This window comes from Clinocottus analis, unplaced genomic scaffold (genome assembly GCF_023055335.1).
Source record: "Clinocottus analis isolate CAN_PGR_092001 unplaced genomic scaffold, fCliAna1.0.p SCAF_20, whole genome shotgun sequence".
NCBI lineage: Eukaryota > Metazoa > Chordata > Actinopteri > Perciformes > Cottidae > Clinocottus > Clinocottus analis.
Genome location: NW_027175932.1, coordinates 11872502 through 11894246, shown reverse-complemented (window position 1 = coordinate 11894246; position 21745 = coordinate 11872502). Strand labels below are relative to the sequence as shown.

General features: G+C 41.4%; 2 protein-coding genes across 8 annotated transcripts in view; one reads left to right on the top strand and one right to left on the bottom strand.

The window, feature by feature from the left end:
- The window catches only part of cep83 (centrosomal protein 83), an 11398-nt gene extending 8724 nt beyond the window's left edge, over window positions 1–2674 (top strand). For 4 of the 7 annotated variants that reach the window (XR_011078039.1, XR_011078034.1, XR_011078037.1 and 1 more), the window contains exons 17-19: window positions 899–1032; window positions 1111–1489; window positions 2519–2674. The gene's annotated coding sequence lies outside the window, so the exon portion shown is untranslated. Of the gene's footprint in view, window positions 1–898; window positions 1077–1110; window positions 1490–2518 lie in introns of those variants that run through there. The other 3 variants (XR_011078035.1, XR_011078036.1, XM_068586560.1) reach the window with 3 other exon arrangements.
- Window positions 1–21745, bottom strand: part of plxnc1 (plexin C1) — a 23057-nt gene extending 1312 nt beyond the window's left edge. The window contains exons 1-32 of the mRNA XM_068586562.1: window positions 21661–21745; window positions 21520–21580; window positions 19716–20797; window positions 18443–18565; window positions 15993–16127; window positions 15743–15843; window positions 15560–15665; window positions 15307–15472; window positions 15038–15140; window positions 14584–14659; window positions 13641–13682; window positions 13389–13522; window positions 12519–12698; window positions 11424–11532; window positions 11142–11315; window positions 10482–10649; window positions 10163–10256; window positions 9913–10014; window positions 8601–8704; window positions 8434–8475; window positions 8226–8350; window positions 7603–7801; window positions 6900–7046; window positions 4061–4229; window positions 3783–3883; window positions 2526–2601; window positions 1793–1827; window positions 1563–1658; window positions 1134–1297; window positions 890–1037; window positions 440–580; window positions 265–339 (exon numbers count right to left, since the gene is read on the bottom strand). Of these exons, the coding sequence (XP_068442663.1) occupies window positions 265–339; window positions 440–580; window positions 890–1037; window positions 1134–1297; window positions 1563–1658; window positions 1793–1827; window positions 2526–2601; window positions 3783–3883; window positions 4061–4229; window positions 6900–7046; window positions 7603–7801; window positions 8226–8350; window positions 8434–8475; window positions 8601–8704; window positions 9913–10014; window positions 10163–10256; window positions 10482–10649; window positions 11142–11315; window positions 11424–11532; window positions 12519–12698; window positions 13389–13522; window positions 13641–13682; window positions 14584–14659; window positions 15038–15140; window positions 15307–15472; window positions 15560–15665; window positions 15743–15843; window positions 15993–16127; window positions 18443–18565; window positions 19716–20753 (4473 nt within the window). The 5' untranslated portion in view covers window positions 20754–20797; window positions 21520–21580; window positions 21661–21745. The remainder of the gene's footprint in view (window positions 1–264; window positions 340–439; window positions 581–889; window positions 1038–1133; window positions 1298–1562; window positions 1659–1792; window positions 1828–2525; window positions 2602–3782; window positions 3884–4060; window positions 4230–6899; window positions 7047–7602; window positions 7802–8225; window positions 8351–8433; window positions 8476–8600; window positions 8705–9912; window positions 10015–10162; window positions 10257–10481; window positions 10650–11141; window positions 11316–11423; window positions 11533–12518; window positions 12699–13388; window positions 13523–13640; window positions 13683–14583; window positions 14660–15037; window positions 15141–15306; window positions 15473–15559; window positions 15666–15742; window positions 15844–15992; window positions 16128–18442; window positions 18566–19715; window positions 20798–21519; window positions 21581–21660) is intronic.

Here is a 21745-nt window from a genome sequence, read left to right as displayed (position 1 = left end):
GGAAGCTTGTGCCAGTTGTGCAAACAGCACAACTAATCCAATACGAAGACTTTTCTTATATCTTACAACCCTAACTACTCTAGAGACACCGACTCAAATGACAGCTATTCCACTTTAGGTCGTCATTGTTGTGACAAATGTGGACCCAATGTTGTGACTACAGTTTTTGTAGTCAAATTAAATTGTATCACACAGTTAAAATAGCAACATGGCGCAGAACGCAGTGCTTGTAACACACAGAGAGAGAGAGATATGAAGACTGACCTCGGTGAAGTATCTCTGTATGAATTTGTAGAGCTCTCTGAGGGCTGCAGATTCGTTGAACTCATTTTCGTGTTTCTGAAATAAAAACATTCATCCATCCATTCACTGCTGTGCTTCAGCGTGGCAATTTGTAAAGGGGTTTTTCTTTGTCATTTTCTGCAGAAAAAGACATTACCTTTGACACTTCCTGCAGGAATTCCTTGAATTCTGACTCTGTGATTGGTGGCTGGTCTTTGATCTGCTTGTAGTAGGCCTTTACTTCCTGTTTAAACTTGGGTATGTCTTTGGCGTAGAGCAGCTTGTTGGTTGGTGCATACTGAAAACACATGCAAGGTATAGTGGGACTTAAACTCCTTGTAAAAGATGATAAACTAATTTAGCAACAATTAAGACAGTTATCTCAGCACTTCGCTTCCTCCCAGTAGTCAACAATATATTGTTCTCACACTATATTGTGTGAAAGATAAGCATTGCACCCCCTTTGTAAAAAAACTTATGGGAGCCTGTCGTTATCTGTTTTCAGGTTAACACATTTAGACTTGCTATGAGTTTCACATAGCGGTCTGTGTATAGTTAACGATGGTTTCCTGTAATAGTAAATTACAAGAAATTTCTTTTGCATTACCTTTCCTAGCTGTGTCTCGCTGAGGGAGAAGGAGTCCATGAAGGCCTGAGCGATGACAGTCAGGCAGCTATCGAGTTGGGGAGTCTTCTCCATGTCAAAAACAAACTGGGGGTTTTTCAGGATGTTGACCCAGAAGCGCAGAGGTAAACTGTAGACATGTCAAGAAGAAAAAGTGTTTTAAGGGCAAACTTGTGTCCTAAAGGTCTTCTTACTGCCCTCAGTGCTTTGGATGATCCAACAATACCTGTTGGTCTTCCAGATGTGCAGGACATCTGGGTCGGTGATCTTCATGATGTCTGCCTGAGTGTGCAGGAAGTCAAAGAAGTATTTAACCGTTTGCGGGGCTTTGCTCTGCGGCATCCCCCAGATGGATCTGAACAGGTTCTCCACAAATGAATGCACTGCCACCTTAGAGAGGGAGAACGAGGTGATGTCATTTCCCGCTGTCCCTCAAAGTCCAGAAATGTAGAAAGAAACATTTTAATTTCAATACACAGGTGACCTGCAATCAACAGAGTGCCTAAACATAGCCTGTGTGGACTCAGGAGCCAGGACAACAAATGTCATGCTTCCCCTGCAACACCAACAGTGGTGCAGGAGGTAAACGTTCTGGTGTTTGTGTTTAGCGTCGGTGCGTGTTTTGAGGGAAATGATGCATTGTGGTTCCTCTTGCCTTGGTGGAGAGCAGCTTGGTAAGGTGCACTTCCTTCAGCTTTAACTTCTTCCTCTCTGGATTCTTTCTGTGGTCCTCATCTACTTCAGGATCAATCTGCAGAAGAATAAAAAACATTCAGTGAGTCGACCTCAATTTCGTTATAATACTCAGTGATATACATGTGGAGGGTCCGGTCTGATTAACCAGTTGGAGGATTCACCTCCGCACACACAAAACAAAACTCTTACCAAGTGGAAGTATTTTCCGGAGAAGTTCTCATCATCTAAAGGGAATTGATGAACAGTGATCATTACCAGAATTAATAAACGACTTCTCAGCCATCAAGCTTTTGTTTGGTGGTTATGGATTCACTAAAAAGGTCAAATCCACTTCATTTTATCGTGGATGTCAAACAGTTTGTGACATTTGCTATTTGTTAGTTCCCATGTGTGTGGCCAGCTGGAAGTGGATCGTGCTCCATCAAAACAAGATCAGTGCCGCAACACACAGGTCACATGGTTGGTGTGGGGCTCAATATGATGCAGAGCCGTTAGTACCATCAGAGTCCAACACGTTAAGGTCCTCGCACTGGACGTCCGTTTCTGAGCTTTATACCGATTCTCAGGGCTCAATTCATATGACAGAACACACGTTACAGTTTAGGACACGGGTATGATAACTGAGCCAGTTCCAGTCGCTTATCGCCGTCTGAGGAAGTGGCGGATCGCAGACAACGACAGTGAGAGCAGCTCGAGATTGTTTGGCCACACGTACTGATGCCACGGTCAAGAATGGACTCTCATGCTTAACATGTTAATCGTTTTCATGGATAACACAACATGCACGAGAAAGCAGATTAGACTCATTTGATATTCATCTGATCTTTAGATGGTAAACTCTGAACGCTTCCCTGTTGATTTCATATCTATAACAGTGGTATTGACATGTGAAGTAAACTATGTTTTCCTTCTCAGCTCTCACCCTTTAGGCTGCCCTGCTCGCTCAGAGGAGGATGACCTTTCTTTGAAACCACTTTGATTGTCGCTCCATCAGGAACCTGCAGGGGTACAAACAGACCAACACACAGACAAGTGAATAACGGACAAGAGATTAGAGAGAGGAGCTGAATGGTGGACGCGAGGAAGCTCTGATCTCAAACTTGTGGTTTGCAGACCACGTTTGCATTTGTTTATGCGTTTGTAAATATATATTTTTGTGAAAATGTATCTGGCTTTGTCTTCCATCCTTGTAAAAGATTTTAAAGCTCATTTTGAAAAGTGAAATATAAATAAGCTTTACTATCAACTACAAAAGATGCTTTTGGATTAAACCATTGCAAAACATGACTTATAGCCAACACTCGAGTGTTAAGATAACATCGCTTTGTTTCATTTACAAACAAAGAATACAATAAGAAAGACATCATAAAAAAAAGAATCCATGGAAATATTTACAAGCACTGAAATATTACAATTGTACTGTAAAACTAAGCTCCACACAGATCTTTCATTGGTCAACAGCCAGGCGTTTCCCATCATGCTCTGGGGCCTGGCAGTCAGACAGCAACTGCGGTCGTGAGGTTATTGTTGCACGCGTGTGCCTGACAGTCGGAAACAAATCTAACCAGCTTGCGTCAAAGCTGCGCATTACTGTCTCACGTCGAACGAGCCTACTGTTTATATATTGCAAGAGACAGTTTCCGTTTTACCTTTAACCACAGAAACCCCTCAGATAGGTCCATGTGTTGCAAAGACATGTTCAAGAACCCTTCAGTAGCTTAAGGAAACCTCTTTATTCTACTCTTCATCTACTTTAATTTCCCACAGAATTTGACATTATGATGATTCACCCAGAAAGCAATGCCCATCCATTGTTGCCATCATGGCTTTGTAATATGATTTATAGTCCAGCCCATCGGGCTATCACACAACGCATGTGTTGGAGCCCACTCTGATAGATGATGGACACAAGGAGCAAAAAAGACTCCCATGATCCAATTATGAAGCCATTACGAACCACTCTTACTCCAGTATGCTTTTTTGCTTCCTCTTATGTAAAAAGTCTGTTGCAGTAGTGGGCAGGAAGGGGAACCACAGTACTCAAAGTGAGAGGGGAGTCGTGTCAGCCCTGCCTCCCTGCTCTCTGTTCACGGGTCGGAGCGTTTAACAGAAACACTTAATGACTTTTTGCACGAGCGTTCGTACATTTGACAGAACTTAAAATAATCCCATTCGTCACCTGGTAGTGCTTGAGTGTGTTGAGCATCGTCACCTCCCCGATAACCTCAGAGCTCGCATCCACTTCTTCAAGAGCCGCGAACGATCCATTATTCTCATACTCTGGTGGGAATAAGAGAGCAAGTACGGTTAAGCTGTGTGAAAATAAAAAAATACATTAAAAAAAAGACAAATATCTAAACGAACACTTCACAAATACAGTTTCTTTTCTTAATCAGAGGCTCAGTCGTTTCCCTAAACAGCTGGCCACTGTAGTTTGGAGACCGGTCTGTTACCCACCGATACAAACATCCCTGAGGCCGGTGTTGTACGGGAAACCAAACTTGGCCTTGAAGGCGGACAGGATTTTCTCCTTGACTTGCTCGACTGAGTCGCAGCTGAGAGCGGTGACCTCCAGAGGCTCGCTGACCTCTCCGTCGCTGCCCACTGCAAACAGCACCTTCAGCTTCTGTAAACAATGCACAGCATCATGTCAATGTATTTACTTATTGTCTCAATAAATCTTGCCTGATCTTTAGAGCCGTCCAAGATTTAAACCCCTTTCTCTTAATTTACTGCATGTCCTAACTTTCATGAGCTCACTCAGGACTCTGGGACGTAGACACCGAGATACGTGGACTGTTGAATGAGTGAAACCACTAATGCTCAAAGCCTCATTGAAACAACACCTGTGTCCCTCATTCTGCATTCATTGTTTACAAGTACAACACAGCTGCTTAGAGGAAAGATGTGGTGACTGAAAGTCCTTCACAGCCACCTTGTACGAGTTCAAGTAACTTCACACTTTCTCCTATCTGCAGTGTTGCGACTGGCGCACACGCACACACACACACTCACACACACACACACTAATGGTTGGAAGTGTGCAGTAAAGTGAGTTGGGGGTTTGTTCGATTAGATTAGAATGACCGTGATTGCTGTGGGTCAAGTCCCAGTAGCAGCAGAGAGAAGGAAATGTAGGAGAGGAGAGGAGAGAGAGTGCTGAAGACGTAACAGAGTGAAGTGTTAGAAGAGCCTAATGGACAGAGAAATTGCTGTTGCAGGTTTATGGACATGTGCAGTTTGTTCATGTGTTTCTTGCGTTAAAATCCAACACGAGTAACTATCTTAAATATGTGATACTGAGGGAAACAAGTCGATTGGCAGGAATAACTGTTGCAGTCAGCATGATTGTTAAAATAATTAAAGATCAAAACATTTTAAAATAACTTGGTTTTAATTGTTCGAGTGAGTAATGCTTTTTTGGAACGTTAGATTTGTTGAAATTGTCTTTATAGCAATAAATCAAACGCTGACAAAAGAAAGAGAAACATAACATGGCGTTTGACGTTTGAGGCTGTAATAAGGCCGTCCAATCATTTCATTTGGCCTGAATTAAATGATTGGACGGGCTACCTGTCTGTCTACCTGCCTGTGCACTTATTGTGCTCCGCAGTCTCCCACAAGCTGCTAGCAGTACAGCTGTGAGTAACAATAGCCATGTTTGTTGTTCTTGCTAGTTTCTTAAGATTACCAACCATAACTTTAATTTCCATGATATTACCCAAATTATGAAACAACCAAGACTCCGTGTCAGGAACATCTGTCTCTCTGAGGAGTAGGGTGTGTTCAAAGTGAGCTCAACATGCATTGTGTGGGTTCATTGATGTGTTAAATCAGAGAAACGCTGAGGCGCTTCACTTCGTTGAATTTGTGTTTTCGTACAACAGCCTGACTGCGAGCAGCTGCTTCCTTAAACAGGTTCTGTCGTCGCATAAACTCATCAGAAGCAGCACATTTGTGTCGATCAAAGACTGTATGCAATGTGGTCTCACTTGTGAAACTGTTCAGTTTCAAAACTTGCTATGCGTGCTACGTCTATGCAACATTGGATTTAAATTTGGACATACATGGCAATGAGCTGCAGGGGTTAAGAGAGTATTCAGTAAAAAAATAACTTCCACAATGCGAGCATCTTCTTATACTAATAGGCTTTTCAGCATCCTGTGCCTTTCTTACAGTGTTTCCTGTTTCCTCACTGAACACTTCCCTGCATGCCATAACAAAACCACTCTCATTTTCACTGTTCATGTTTACCAAGGTCCTTGAAAATATGAAACTTGAAGCAGAAGCCATACTTTTTTTTTTACTTTGCTAAGTCTAAAAATCCCTTTTTATTAATCAATGGGTTTAGTAATCTGTGCGTTTCTGAAACTATTTCAGAATTTCCATGTGTCGCAACGCCCAGGAAAGTAGTTTGCTTCAGATAACCCTCAGAAAAAAGTAAAACTTTCTAAATCTGCACTGCTTTGCAGAGTCCACGGAGCAGGAAGTGGTTTAGTACCAGCCCCTGTACACAGACAGCCTGCCGTGATACTCAGTGTGGCAACGACCTTATGACAGAGGATGTAAGTAGCTGTTGAGACATTTCATTGGATAAGTGAAAACCTTGACCAGTCAGAGGATATGTTTTCAGTTTCACTTGCGTTTCTCACTTTTATTTTTTAAACCACAGCCATAAAAGGATGTTTTGAACTTGAAAGGGTGAAAGGTGAATAAATAAAACAAAAGCCCTGTTAACTAAAGCAGTGGGTTTGTTAGTCTGATGTTCATGTTTTTGCCAGAGCATTTCTGGAACTATTTTGGAACTTCTGTTGCGCAACGTCCAGAAAATTAGTTTTGTCAAGATACCAAAAAAACACTTGCAGTAAACAAAGCCGAGCTTTGCATGTTTAAAGACACCTTAAAATATGGAGGAGGAAGTGGTCTGGTACCAGCTGCTGTGTCCCCGACAAGTTTTCATACACTCAGTTTGGCAAAAGTGCCATTTTCAAGCCCGCCTTTTTGATAAAGTGTGTATTAGAAGATGGGGTGTACCATGTTTATATTTAGTTAATACTTCAGGTACAGTTTTGTACTTACTCAACTAAAAAACAGAACTAAGTATAAGGAAGTGTTCATGATTGCTTCCACATGTAAAAACACGACTGAGCAAACTTGTGACAGAGCAAGATGCAGACGTACCACAAAGAGTTCAGCATTTACTCCATGACAGTTCCACCAAATGACCTCTTGTTTGGACCCAATTCATCAGCTCAAGGGCAAATGCCCTGGTTTACGAGTGTGTGTTTAAGCATACCAGGGAGATGAAGTCCTGAGCCTGCCACAGCAGCCAGTCCTCGCTGAGTGTGTACAGAGCTTTCTCGGTCACACAGTCCACAGGTCCTTTTGCTGTCTGTTGCGTGAGAGCGCTCACCATCAGGAACAGGTGCTGCCCGACACTTTCCTACACAAAACCAGAAACAGGAACTCTGGTCGGTCGGTCGGTCGGTCCAACAAGGCACAGAAGACGTGGTGGCTTTGTGTGGAGCCGTTTCATTTGTGGGCTGTGAGCTAAATACATGCACCATCAATAACTATCCTTTATAAAGGACACTTTGCTTTTTCAAGCGACAGAGCTTTCAAGCGTCAGATTAGACTTACAATGATGGCTGTACAGAGCTAATGTCTATAGGCGAAGAGAGAATTGGATGTTGTTTATGAGATGGCTGAAGTTACTCCTCTAGTTTATGGGGTGTGAACATGTTCTCTTTTACTCAAGATGCAAGTTTCTCCAATTCTACGACTAACAAGGAGGTGATAATGGCAATTCATCATGAGGGGAACATGTCTGTAATGTTCATGGGAATCCATCCAGATGAACTTTTCAGTCTGGACAAAGTAGTGGAACAACAGACTTTGCCATCACTACAGCCAAGGTGGCAGCATGGTTAAAGTAGCTGAACGTTTCCTTGAAGTTGTAGAAAACAGCCAAAACTAAAGGAGACAAAAGAGCAACTGACCCTGAGGAAGCCATAAAGGCAGATGGACATCCAGTTGGTCAGCAGCTTCTCAACGGTTGACTCAGTGCGTCGCAGCAGCAGTTTGGGCTGAGTGTTGCTGTTCTGCTGAGTCAGAGTCCTGAGCAGAGTCTTCATGACCTCCGTCAGGTACGACAAGTTGTTGTGCAGCGCGACGGTCAGTAATGAAGCCAACACACACCTGAGGGAGAGAAGATGAAGATGAAGAGACCAAAGGAGATGAGGTCAGTATAAACGATGCAAGTTATAACATAACACAGAGGAAGAAGAGAATAGAAAAAAGGGTGCAAGAGGAGAATGGATGAATACGTAACAAGGTGAGAAGAGCAATATAAAAAAGGAGAAAAAAAATTGTTTGAGGGACCCAAGAGTTTGGTATTTTTGCCTCTATCCTGCCTCGCTAATTGACAAATCAACAAACACTATCTGGTTTCAGCTTCTCAAATGACAGGATCTAGGATACACTGGAGACCATGATCAGCAAAAATGGATCACTGAAAGAGCAGAATCAATACCTCAAGAGAGAAAGACTTACAGCTGCTTTATACATTCTGCAATACTGCATGCGAGAGACAATCGCAGTCGGCAAAACACTATAAACTGACTTGTCCTTGATGGTGAAGCTCTTCTGCTCTTCTAGAGCATGCACCATGGATGTGAGAAAGAGCTGGTCCCGGAGCAGCCTGGACAAGCTCTGGCAACATTCGTCGAGCTGAACCTTCACCCCGTCCTGATTGGAGGTCAGAGACAGCAACACATCACCGACAGAGTTACAAAGTGGGACCGACATCAACAGCTGGCGTCAGACCTCACCTGACCGATGTCTTTGATACACAGCGCCATCAAAGATTCACTCTGAAACATGACAGTAAACCAAAAAGGTGGCTTTGTTAATCTGGCAACTATTTTACGATACATAGATTATAATTTCATATCTGATAAACAGTTTGGAGACATTTTATTTCGCAGCGCCAATGTACCTCCGGAAAAAAGATTCTGGAGGCAAAGTGCTTGTAGTCCAGGAAAGGAATCGCTCCAACACTTTCCATCAGGTCAGCTTTCTCTGTCTGCAGATCCACAAAACCTGTGGAAGACAGTGAGGCTGCTTTTATGGACTAAGAACAGTGTGTCGAGTGGCTCAACCTGCCACGTCTTTGCTAAACAGTGTCAAACGAATTCTACATATTTATTTTAAAGTGTCAGGGGAAAAAGTAAAATTGTGAAGCAAGCATCAGTTTGCAGGTCAAAAGACAAAAGAGGAAGTGAAAATGTGTGACTCAGACTGGACTGCTGTTGCAAGTTACCAACTTCTCTTACACCTCAAATGAGGCCCTGCCTGAGGGCGAGTATGTGTATAACATTATTTAACATCGACCATATATCTGTGACAAGTATGACACCGGAAAGAGGAACAAGTTCCGGCATTTCACTTCATACAAAAGCACTACGTGCGTGTGTGTCGAGGCTGAGCTATCTATGGACAGTACTGTGAAGTGAAACAACTCAGGGCCAGCGTACGATAAGGTTGAGCCATTTGTCATGTGCAATCAGACACAGTAACTACCATTTGTAACTGCCATGCTAGCAGCTGTGTGAAGCCAATGCTGATGTTCATCATCATCATCATCATAATAGTAGTTTGGCGTTACATGCTAACACTCACTTATTAGCAATACAAACTAAATACAGCTAAGGCTGATGGGAATGTTAGCTTTGAAGGTATTTAGTCAAAAGGTATTGGAAGAATTCGAATTTTTGTCGAGGTGATAATGCAGGATGAAAAGTTACTGCGCATGTCACACAACTCCCTCTGGAAACACAGCTTTGTACAACTTGAAAAAAAGAAAATATGCAACAATTTCAAAACAATGATAAAAACAGTGGTAGTTCATCAGGAGGAGGACGTCTGTAACCATGAGACAATGATCAAAAAAAGGATGAAAGTCTGTACCACATTCCATGGTAATCCATCCAATAGTTGTTTTTTTTACAAAAAGATATGTAAATAAAATATTAACGTCATGGCTGTGCTTGAGGGAAAGTAGTAGAAATCCTCTGGGAACCATGAATGCCAGAACAAATGCATTGAACATCTAATAGACATTGCCATCCAGAAGGTGATGCAACAACGATGGCTAAAAATCATCGCAAATCTATGCCCACTAGTCTTTAATGGACTTTTTTCATTCCCTCGACTGTATCAGTGTCTGACATTTTTAATAGTGGCAATACGATACCAGAGTTTTAGTTCAGATATCACCCAACACCTTGTGTATTTACACAAAGACTGACCTTGTCTAATGTCATTCCTGATGTCCAGCTCCAGGTCTTCCATACGCTTGTTCATCTTTGCCGTGAGCTTCTTCTTCTGGCTTCGGTAGAAGATCACCACCGCTGAAAGACAAAACCAAGCAGGCAAAGGTCATGTATCTAATTTAATTAGAAACTGGTCTTCCAGAGGAAAGCTTGACCTGTATGTGCTTTTGAGGCTGCTCGTCGACCAATATGGGTAAAATAATTCAACCAGTCTTTGTGTTCTTACCAACAATGCCAGGTATCAGCAGAAGGGCAAGAAGCAGGTACAGATGCAAATAAGATTGGACGTTCAGTGTTACCGTCTGGTCTCCATACTGGATCTGTAAAAAAGCGACAATCACAGTGTATTTAAAAGGAATTTTGAAGTAAAGATCATTATTTGAAAGCCATTGCGTGAAAACTACTATACTTCTGAGGACCTTGCTGTTATATACGGTAATCTGGTGCTGTGACTACTGTATGTTCTCTACTATCACAACAAAGTTTAGGTTGTATTTCTGAAAGCACTGTCAAGATTGGTGCAGTTTGAGTGAAATGAAAATTACTTTTAAGTGCTGAAATTTCACATTGGGAGTCCGTTGAATCTCACAGATGAAAAAGTCCGTCTCATTACTGCTTTCTTTGGCTTTCATGATGCAGGGGTATTGTTTTCCTTCCTCAACGCCCCACACTGACAACTCTGCCATGCTCATCTCCAGCTTGTCTGCCTTTTTCTGTATTGACAAAGGAGACATTTTTTTACTTTTATGTATCGATTTTCTGATATTTATGCATACATATATATGCATACATATATATGTATGCATATATATACATATATGCATACATATATATGCATACATATATATGTATGCATATATATGTATGCATATATATACACATATATATACATACGCATATATATACACATATATACACATACGCATATATACACATATATATACACATACGCATATATACACATATATATATACACATACGCATATATACACATACACATATATATATATATATATATATATATATATATATATACACATACACATATATATACATACACATACATATACATACATATATACATACATACATACATACATACATACATATTTTTTTATACACACACACACACACACACACACACACACACACACACACACACACACACACACACACACACACACACACACACACACACACACAACCTGTATGGTGACGCGGACGTCGTCCCCGGTCCTTGTGGATGTGAAGGTCGTGAACTCGGGGTCTGGATAATATTTTATTATTGTTGGGCAGGGCAGGGTTTCATTAGCTACTCTCAGAAACACAGTGCTGCTAGAAACCTTTTCGTCAGCTGCAGGTGTGTCATATGTGAGATTCTGCAGAGAATAAAACAATATTATACTGTTCAATAGAGTATAATACCACTGGAACGCAGCATGATTATTATGTAACGTGACAGACAATGGGACAGCCTACAGGCCCACCTGATAGTTTATGTTTCTGGCAGCTCTGACTTCCTGCAGGTCGTGGCTGTGCACGACCCCTTCACCAAACTCCAGGTGGGACCCCATGAGTGTGACCTTCCTCCTCCCACTATCAGAGACAGAGCAGCAGCCAATCAGAGAAGAAGACGTTTGATTGTGCTGCAGAGAAGACAAACCTTTGTAGACCGAGAGCAGTTTATAGGCAAACACTAGTTTTCTAATTTTTGCAGTGCTTGAAACGAGACGAAGCGTTTTCTGCCTGAAATGACAGTAAAGAGACATCTGTGGCAACAAAAAAGCTGTGAAGTCTTCAAAAACGTTAGGATGCATTCTCTGCGGATCATAAATATCAAGGACAAATTTAATTTAAAACAAATGTAATACTCCATTTCCTACAAGAATTTTAGAAGGGAGCAATTTGAAACTACAAACCATCTTCAAGGAAAATGTAATGTTATCACTTTGGTTTGGTGGTGAAATGATAACATGGAGGAAACGCTCTGTTGGTCGATATGGTGATAAAAATAAGGGCATAATGGTTATGGACCTGGGATGATTTGATTGATGTTTTTTAACCTTAACAAGTAACAGTGTAAAAAAGACAGAAGTGACACTTTCAGCTGCTGCAACTAAAAAAGGGAAGTGGTGTAATGGTGACAGACATTGCTTTTGGGAAGTGGCGTTCTTTCCCCAGGAGATGACCCTCAACTGATAACTGTTGCTCACTTACTGACAATGTTTTCTAGAATAAGTCTCCGCCAACTCTATTGAAGTCAGTGACAAAGCTCTGGAGGAAGATCCCAAAATAGCCAACTGAAGATTTTACGGCCCTTTTGATAGATTTGTTGTCAGTGCTGCCTCAAGTATTTGTATTTGCCAAAGTATAAAATTATGTTGTCAAATAATTATAATAACCACGGCCTAAACTGTGTTTTTTTCTTCTTTAAAAAAGAATTAGACCACATTTCCTATCAACCATGGAATAAGTAACCACGATAAACATGTTGTATTGTGTCTGTGTGTGTGTGTACGCACAATATAACATGGTTATTGTTTATCACACTCTCACACACACACACACACACACACACACACCTGATCCAGCTGCAGCTTGGCACGATGGCGGTGCAGGACGGGGATGACCGGTAGGTGATTTTAGCATTGCTGTGACAACTGCCGTCTGGGAGGAGAACACACACTTTGACCGTTCCTTTGTTATCGGTGCTGGGAATGTGGAACGTCAGGTTCACGCCAACGTTGTTCCACACAGGAGACCTGAGAGAGAAACCAGTTAGCAAGACCTTAAGAACATGACGACAACCAGATTATGCAGAAAATGTGAAAATATTCTAACAAAGAGCAACACAAAGTGCCTCGACATAAGTAACCTTCTCTTTTAACTCACTGAGACGGTGTTGTATAGCATGAAGATAAAACACAATCCTAAAATAGGTTTAAATCATCATCCTAAAAGCAGAAGCACACTCACATTCAGTGTCAGGTTGATGCTCAGATAATGAAATGTCTGTCTGTGCGACAGCGCTGATGGGTAAAGGTGTTTTTTTTACTTAAAAAAGGGAAATGCCACACATTTCTTCAACCTTAAAACTGGGCATCTGACATAAGCAGCTGCACTATTGACAACAAAAGCCTTTCTGACTTGCTGCAACACAAAACTAAAGTGTATAATAAGCATGTTTGAACCATGACATAAGCCTGGAAGTAAGTACTTAACAACCTCAAACTAAATATCCTTTATTGTGTTGTGGAGCAGAGCCACATATACACAACAGAAATCCAGTGCACACACAGTATTGACTAGATTGTCACTAATAAGTGTTGAGTCAACTGTCAATAGCGTCAACTTGTCTAACGGGCAGAAGTTCCTGATGCAGTAATAATTGCTATCTTTGAATTGTAATTCATAGTGTCAGCATAATTTTAGCCGCTTGTTAACTGACTCACTCTTGTGGCGTGCAGTCCATGTCCGCCTGGATCCTCACTCTGGTGACGTCACTGAGGTTAAAACCCGACAGCACTGCATGGTTTCTGCCGTAGAAAGACACGACGCTGGGAGTGATGGAGGAGATCTCTGGTTTCTGACAGTAAAACACACACACAGATAATCAGCTTTAATGCTTTCTGCCCTGTACAGATGTTTTAATCTCTACTGAACGTGAACATTAGTCAGAATGTGTCTAAGAGGTTTAGACTCACAAAAAAGTTCAGACCCGACTCCATCGTTTGGCAAACGTTGTCCTGCAGGAGGAAGAGAGGGGATGAAATGAAGCAGGTCCACATGACACACAGTAGCTGTTCTACTCAGAGTGGATTCAGGACCTGGGAATAGTATGTTAGAAGGCAGCTTCTGTGAGTTATAAAGTATAATGCCGTGTTTTTTACATGTTGCATGTGTTTGACGTGCAGAAAGAGAAAATGAGTGAATTCGGTCCTCACAGGGAAGTTGCCATCTTTGTGAACAACTCTGAGCAGACAGCAGGGCGGTGAGGAAGTTGGTGACTAGCTGCTAAGATTAGCTCACAAGACACAACATGAACTCCAGATTGTTTTGGTGCTGGAAGAAATTTATTTTTGTAGCTTTTGAGCCTTGATGCCCCTTTTTTTCAAGAGAGGCGAAATTCAGGCCGAGTAAATAAGTGAATTTCACAAAATGCATGACAATTAATAAACATAGATAACAAATATATATAATCCATGAAATTTAGAGAATAAAAAGTATAAGCAGTAAGATGCAGGAAGGGTGACAAGCTGACCTCTGGTTCTCTCTTTTTATTTTCATACTTCTTCCTTTTCGTCTGTTCGTGCCATTTCATGTTTTCCATATATAATAAAACTAAAAGACATAAAGCGATACTATATACTATAAGAATTAAAGCAGAATCAACTAATTTCCTGTCAAATTATCTGGAATTTGCCAATTGTAGCAAACATGAATTTAACTATTTGTTAAAAGTCCCAAAAAGTTAAGTTTCTTCTTAACTAGTAACAAAAAATCTCATAATTGTATCCCGTCTTAGTCTTCAACCTTACAAACGGCTCAACATGAATGCGGTGTTGATGCATTCAAATGTAGGAAACATGGATGAGGTCTGAGCAACCTACTGCACGTGAGATAAATACATAAAAACATAATAATTACATCCTCCACTCCTCCTTTTTCCCAGGAACAGACTTTTCTGCTCCAGCTACATCCAGCCTCGAAACACTGCCGACACCTGAAGAGAAAACAAACGTTAAAGCTTAAAGATCCAATTTGAACCATAATGACAGATAGTAATAATGCATAACGTTTCCTGATGATAAAACATGGGCACTGCCAGCAATATTTAAAGAATAAGCAGTAAGATGCAGGAAGGGTGACAAGCTGACCGCTGGTTCTCTCTTTTTATTTTTCTCTTCTCTCATCAAAGCAACTAGTTCCATCTCGTTAGTTAATGAGGCTTTGCTACTCAGCTATTCATCTCAAACCTTAGCTGCTCCTTAATGTCAAATATACGTAGATACAGTTGTGAAGAAACACGGCTCAATTATTTGTTCTATACCTAGAAGCTGATCATTTCATCCATGAGGCATCTGACTGACGGTGTACTTACAGGACAGACGTTGGCGGTCCCTTGAAGTCAGAGCAGTTGGACAGCTTCAGTTGTTCCCTCAACTCTGTCGTCCCAAGTCTCACTTTAACTGTAACAGGCAGACCTGTTGGGGGGAAAATAGTACAGTGAGGGTCACAGTCTTGGTCATAATGATGTAACAATATGAAACATGTTCACGTTTTCACCTTGCAGGACTCTTGTGACAGTGTGAAAGTCATTGATCACCAGGTGTTTAATTCACTGGAGTATTATACCTATAAGTCACTGACCTTCAGTGGGAAGTACGCTTTTTGAAAGGATGCAGCTGCATTTTGGGAACTGTGGGCGAGGGTTTTGGGGGCTACAAAGCTCACTGGAACTGATGGAGAATTGACAGGCGAAGTTAGACCGAGCCTTCTGGCCCGCAGTGAGATGTGTCTGGATGTCAAGTGTGATCTGAGAAAAGATGGACAAGAGTGTTTAAAGGAGAAACATGTGACAGTCACAACTGATTAAGGTCGAAAGCTTGTCCGTGATCTGTACCTGGCCAGAGCCGTCCTTTGCTACTTTGTAGGAAACCATTTTCGGTTGAAAATCCTCAGGAATGGATATCCAGTCTGAATCTTGACATTCATCTTCAAATGTGCAACTAGTGAGAGGAACAATATGTTTTAACTGAGTTCATAATTGTTTAAACGGGTCTGCTGCAGATGTTGTTTCGCTGACCTTCTTCTGGATCCACACCAGACGCAGTACGGATCCTGTGCAGACCAACAGTCCTGCACGCTTGTGTGTGAGCTGCAATTAGACACGGGTACGCGCTTTATCTAGAACAAAACACAAACATAGCACCACTTTAAAAATACAGCATACGTACATATGACATTGTGGTAATAAAAACATCTGAAAATGTTTAGGTATTCAGAATCTTGTGTTCACAACAGTCATACAAGTGATATTTGTGCAATGCACCGACCTGGTTTTGTAATGGCAAGTACACATGTTTTAGATCCACTTGATCCAGAAGCATTTTGGGAAACACTTGGCGGTCGTCATTGGCCCTGTAGAGCACCCTGGGACAGGTGGTCTGATAGTTCTTGTCCACAGCGAGCTGAAAACAGGAACGCAGTTTTGTTAGGTTTTTGGTAAATATCAAAAGCTTATTGTTTAGTTGGCTTGGCCGAACAGATAACCTGAAGGATTGTTACGGGCCAGACGCTAAGCATCATAATATTGCCTTTATTGTTCTTGTCTTACTTTTTCTTTTTTTTTTACAGTGAGCTCCATACTTATTGTATTACTTGGCCTCTCTCAAAATTTCACAGCAGACAGTTTGACTTGTCGTAGTAGGATGTTCCTTTCAAATAGTACAACTATATATACAGTCTGTCAAACCTTTGGATGCATGACTCTTAACTAACACAACAAAGTGCTGCAATCAATGGCTGTGGCGATTCAGTCGAGGTAGAGTTGTATTTTCTGGTGAGTCTGTGCTTCAGTTTTCTCTTACATCTTACTACTTCCTAATGACCGACAAGGAAACTCTTAACACATTGATGTACTTCCTTCACTTTCTTTAGGAAATGTCCCTCCTCTGGAAATCACCTGACCACACACCTGTCTGACAGCTGGACCTAATTTCCTCAATCACCCTCGGTGCATATGGAGGACAGCTCTCAGTCAGCCTGCTTTGCCATGCTGCTGGAGATGTGCAGCTATTTTGTAACCTGCTTGAGTTTGTTGCCAGTTACCTGTTAGTTTGACTCACTGCCTGCCCTCTTTTCTCTGACTCCCTCTGGATCTGTTTGCCTGTTCTGACTGCACACCTGTTGGCAATTGCTGACAGGTGTAAAAGTGGGGTTTGTATGAGGCACATAGTCCATGTAGTCCAAAGCTTTGTACTGCTGTGGAACGAGGCAACAGCACAACGTATTAAACCACCAAAAACAAAGGCCCTTCAAAAAGATCAATCAGTTTAAGTACAGACTGTTTTTAGAATATTTTCACAGGTTCACAGGCTTTTCCGATGTGGAACTGAAGCCGTTGTATCCGTCTGTACTTTTCGCCAAAGTCACCAGACTGTGTTGAATAAAAACTGTAATTTTATCTTTTGTTTCCCCAACCAATGGAGTCTGGTGGCTTTGCGAAGAGCAAGAACGACTTCTGCTCACCCTTTAGAAACATACTGTAATCTATCTCACAACAAAGTAAACCAAACAACATATTCACATTATTATGCATGTTGTCTGCTACTCCAAACTGGGGGCCGTACCTTATTTATTGTAAGTAATAAAGTGACTATCAATAAATACATCATAAACCCAATTCAACCCTATCCCTTCTGGGTAAAACTGCCTTAAACTCGTCCGACTCTCTGAGTGTTTGCACTGTGAACTGTGACAGGAAATAATCTTTTATGTGAGGAGGGACAGGACTGAGAATAGGTATGTTATTGTGGTCAAGAAGCCACTTTCCCTTCTCCACTTAACCCTTTCCAGTATTCATCCATACTACTCCAACAGTGAACCTAATCTCCCACAACATGTGTCGCATAAGCTTTGATTTTAGAATAACATTGGCTGCTCTTGAACAGCAATATACGAAGCGGGTTGGTGATTATGGGAAGCTCTTGTTTTAGTTCATTTTAGTTTTTTGTTGAAAGAGTATACTTTAAGAACATATAGTTCATAATAAGAAACAAATATTGCTGACGAACCAAAGGCTTGCATAGGTTTCTGTGTTTGTTCTTATTTAGAAGTCTACACCTCACACATATCATCACACCATATTTAATGACAAAAGGCCACAACCGGTTGCCATGCTTTTTTTTCTAGCTGTCAGGTTTCGTTCCCTATGTGTTACATTTGCTTGTGATTCAATAGAAAAGCCATTCTTCTCTGTTAGGCATCAGCTGCATAGCTGGGAAAAATACCCTGAGGGTTTTATGAAAACTGTAGAAAGTAAACTCAGCATAAAAGAGCCTATTGTATCTAGCAGAGTGTTACTGTGAAGTGCTTCCTGTTTATTCTTTAATCATGTGAGTGAGCTTGTATTAGGTCACTCTGCAGCATTTCATTTGTTGTATCGAGGCGATGGAAAGAAGACAACGGACGATGTGATAAGTGACAGAGGAAGCAAAGACGGGGGTAACAGGAAGCTGGGCACCATTAACCAAACCTAATGCAAGAAATTGGACATACATTTTCACGCCCCACTAAGGCTAAAAAAAATATTTTTTTCAACTTTAATCCCATTATTGTTCTGATCAAAAATTTTACACAAAACATTTTAGAGCGTCTCACTCCTTCCATCCATTAAATAAACATGATAGGTTTCTGTAACATCAATGTAGAGATAGGTAACTAATAGAATAAATCTGAGAGCCTTTGATGCACGTACTAATTCAAAATGAGTATTAATACACACCTTAATGAGCTGCCCATCTCCTGTCCCGATAAAGAAAACCATCCAGGCCTTCTGTCTCACTGCCAGAACAGAGGTCATGTAGCTCTGCCTGAAGAGCACGGCCTTCGGCTTCAGAGACTTTGGCTGAGAAACAAACACACACACTGATTATCAGATGAGGATCCAACAGGTTTTCATTCCTAAAGTAGTGTCGGGGGCAGTTGAAATAGCTTATAATGAATCAAAACTCAATTAGGTGCATTACTGGGCGATTGAGACTGATAATGTGTTCATTTATATTTCAGTTTCTCATGTCATTATGCTTTTAAATGTGAGCCACAACAGGAAAGCTCTGCCATACGCATTACATAGCGTCAGCTATAACAAAAGTAAGGTCATACATGTGGACACACACATGCCATTTAATATGATCTATCGTCATGTGTCTGTGCATCATGTGCAATGACAGAAGCTTCTGTGCTTACCATAAGTAATGCCTAATTATAAAATACAACTTTTACTGGTACAGTTTAGGAAAATGAAATCAATCACTTCATAAAAATTGATAAACAAACAGAATTTCTTGTTTTTTTTTTATTTCTCTTATGCCAACAACAAAACTCGCCATCACTGGATCCAGTGAGTTATACTACATCTTGTTTACAGTCTCAATACACTACTGTACACAAGAATTCATATTCATGTGATATGAGTGTACAGTGACAATAAGTGACATTTTCATTATTGTGTCACCATCTCTACAGCAACTATGACCATGAACTGACTTCTCACCTTTGGATTAGTATTTCTTGTTTAATCAGTGAATTCGGTGAGCAAAAGTTTCCAGTCACCAGCAGACACAATTTTACTTTGAAGTAACTTTAACCTTATTTATGTGGTAATTCACATGGAAACATCTTTGGGGAAAGACTTTTTTGTGTGAATGTGAATTAATGAGGTAATAATTAAGTCTCAAGTTATTTTATTTCAAAATAAGTTTCATTGCATTATTTTTCTTGCTGCTTAGATCGTTGCTCATTCATTTCACTATTATATCAATTTGTAAACTTAAGGTAATATAAAATATACATATTCATATTAGTAGGATAACAGCACAGCTATGACAGTTAGCCATAGATGGACATACTGATTCTCACATTACATTGTTTTCACGTATAGAGGTATATGTATATAGGGCTTTGTCAGTGCGTAAAAAGAGCCCATGATTTTAGTTTTTCAACTTTATTGGTATCAACATTCATACAACATGTTAATCTGTAATAAAACAACTTACCGTCTGTGTGGTCCTACCCGGGGAGCAAACACTACAGAAGTCTGGATCTGCATCAGCGTCCCCGCTGAGGTCTGGACTGATGTCAAACAGCAGCAGCTGGGTGTTGCTTGGTCCTCCGTCCACACTGAACACGCCGCTCCAGAGCACCGGCGGCCCACCCGGGATCCGCGCGGAGGCGAGCAGTTTGCTGCCTTCCCCTCCTCCGTCAGAGAGGCTCAGGGTCGCGCCCCGCAGAGACCCGAGAGTGTCTCTTTTATTGTTTTTACCCACGAGCCAAATGAGACGGACTTTGTTGTTCTTTTCACTTGAGGGCAGGTTGGAGAAAATATAAATGTTTAAATCGATCTGAAATCCATCCACAAACTCAGCATTGCCTTCGCTTTGTTTGATTGTGGAGGTAGTGAACTTGTCAATTAAAGAAAATATACCTCCTTCCTGATTGTGATTCGTGTTATGGAGGTACACTGCTCCGTCCAACACGGGGCAGCTGCTCTTTTTGTGTTTACATTGTTGAGTGGCAGTCAGAATAAAAGTCTCGGTTTTTTGCTGCTCCACGTCCACCAGGAAGCTGACGGATGCGCTGCTGGTGCACGGGGATCCCACCGGGATGGACTCATTGTGCCGCACGTTTGAAATGTTCTTCAGGTCCAGCATTTCACAGTAACCGCAATCAATCACACCGCAGCTGATCAGAGACTGATCCTTAACCAGAGGCAGCAAAATGTTGACGCGTAAAGTTGCGTTGCGCTCCTCCGTCTCAGCGACCCGGGTAAAGTACTTCTGCTGCCCACCCGTCAAGACTCCTCTCAGGGTCAGACTCTGGACCAGACTCAGGTCGTGGTTCAGCTGGTACAGCATCTCCTCTGTGGCGACGTAAACCGTGTTGGTGGCCGCGGCGAAGTGGCGGATGTCTCCATCAAAAGTGACGCCTCCGTTCTCCTCCAGGCACCGACCCGGTTCTCCCCAGAGAAGCAACAGCAGACCGGGCAGCAGGATCATCTTGTGGCGGCGCAACACTCCCCCGCTGGCGCTCTTCATGGCGCTCTGCTCTCCTCCACAGCGGCGCAGTGCAAAGAGAAGTGCTGAAAAGTGGGAGGGAGCGAGCAGCAAACCCGAAAACAGACACACGTATTGATTTCTGCAACATCGCTGTTTACGCACACGGCTTTTTTGCCACGTTTTCAAATAAAGACTATGTCAATCATCAAATGGAGGCAGAAATTAGCCCCATTAAAGAGCATTGGATTCGTGTGCATGACATAACTTGATGCTTCTACAAGTCATTGAACATCATCGCTTTCAAAGAGTCACACGAGGCGACGTTAGGATCACAGGTCCGATACCCGCGTTTCAAAACTCTTCAAACTACAGTGCAGCAAACATGACATCTAGCGGCAGCTTTGAGAAGTTTTTCCTTATCTGTTGAATGTCACTGCCCAAGTAGGCGAATGCTGATACATGTGACTCAAGATGATCATTTATTGGCAGATTTAACACAATATCTTTACCAGCTATAGATGTATGTGTATTTTCCTTCAAGAAAAACCAAAATAAACCTAAACATTATTATATTTTTGTGGAGGTGTGTATATTTTATGTGTTCGCTCCTCAATGTGAACACATAATTTAACTTCTTAATCACAATTTAGACTAGCTATAGCATGTAATTGAGGCCTATATCACCTCAAAGTTACCTAACTAGCTCACTAACACTGACACTCAACCATAAAACATGAGATAACTTCTTATAACTAAATATCCTAAAATAAGTCAAATGGTGTAGACAATATATTTTTGAACTTACATCATGTCAGAAAGCCTGCTGTAGGCTGTCCTCTTGTGGTGGAACTGGTCCGCTATTGCAGCTAGCAAGAGAAACGTTCATGTTGTCAGATATTGTCTGTGAGTTCCTGGTTAAAATTTGTATAAATAAATAAGTATGTACTTGTTTCCACGTAGCTCTGTCGATGTATTTTCTTTTGCAGTTCATTATTCCTTTTTCCATTCATATTTAGGCTGGCGTTCATTAA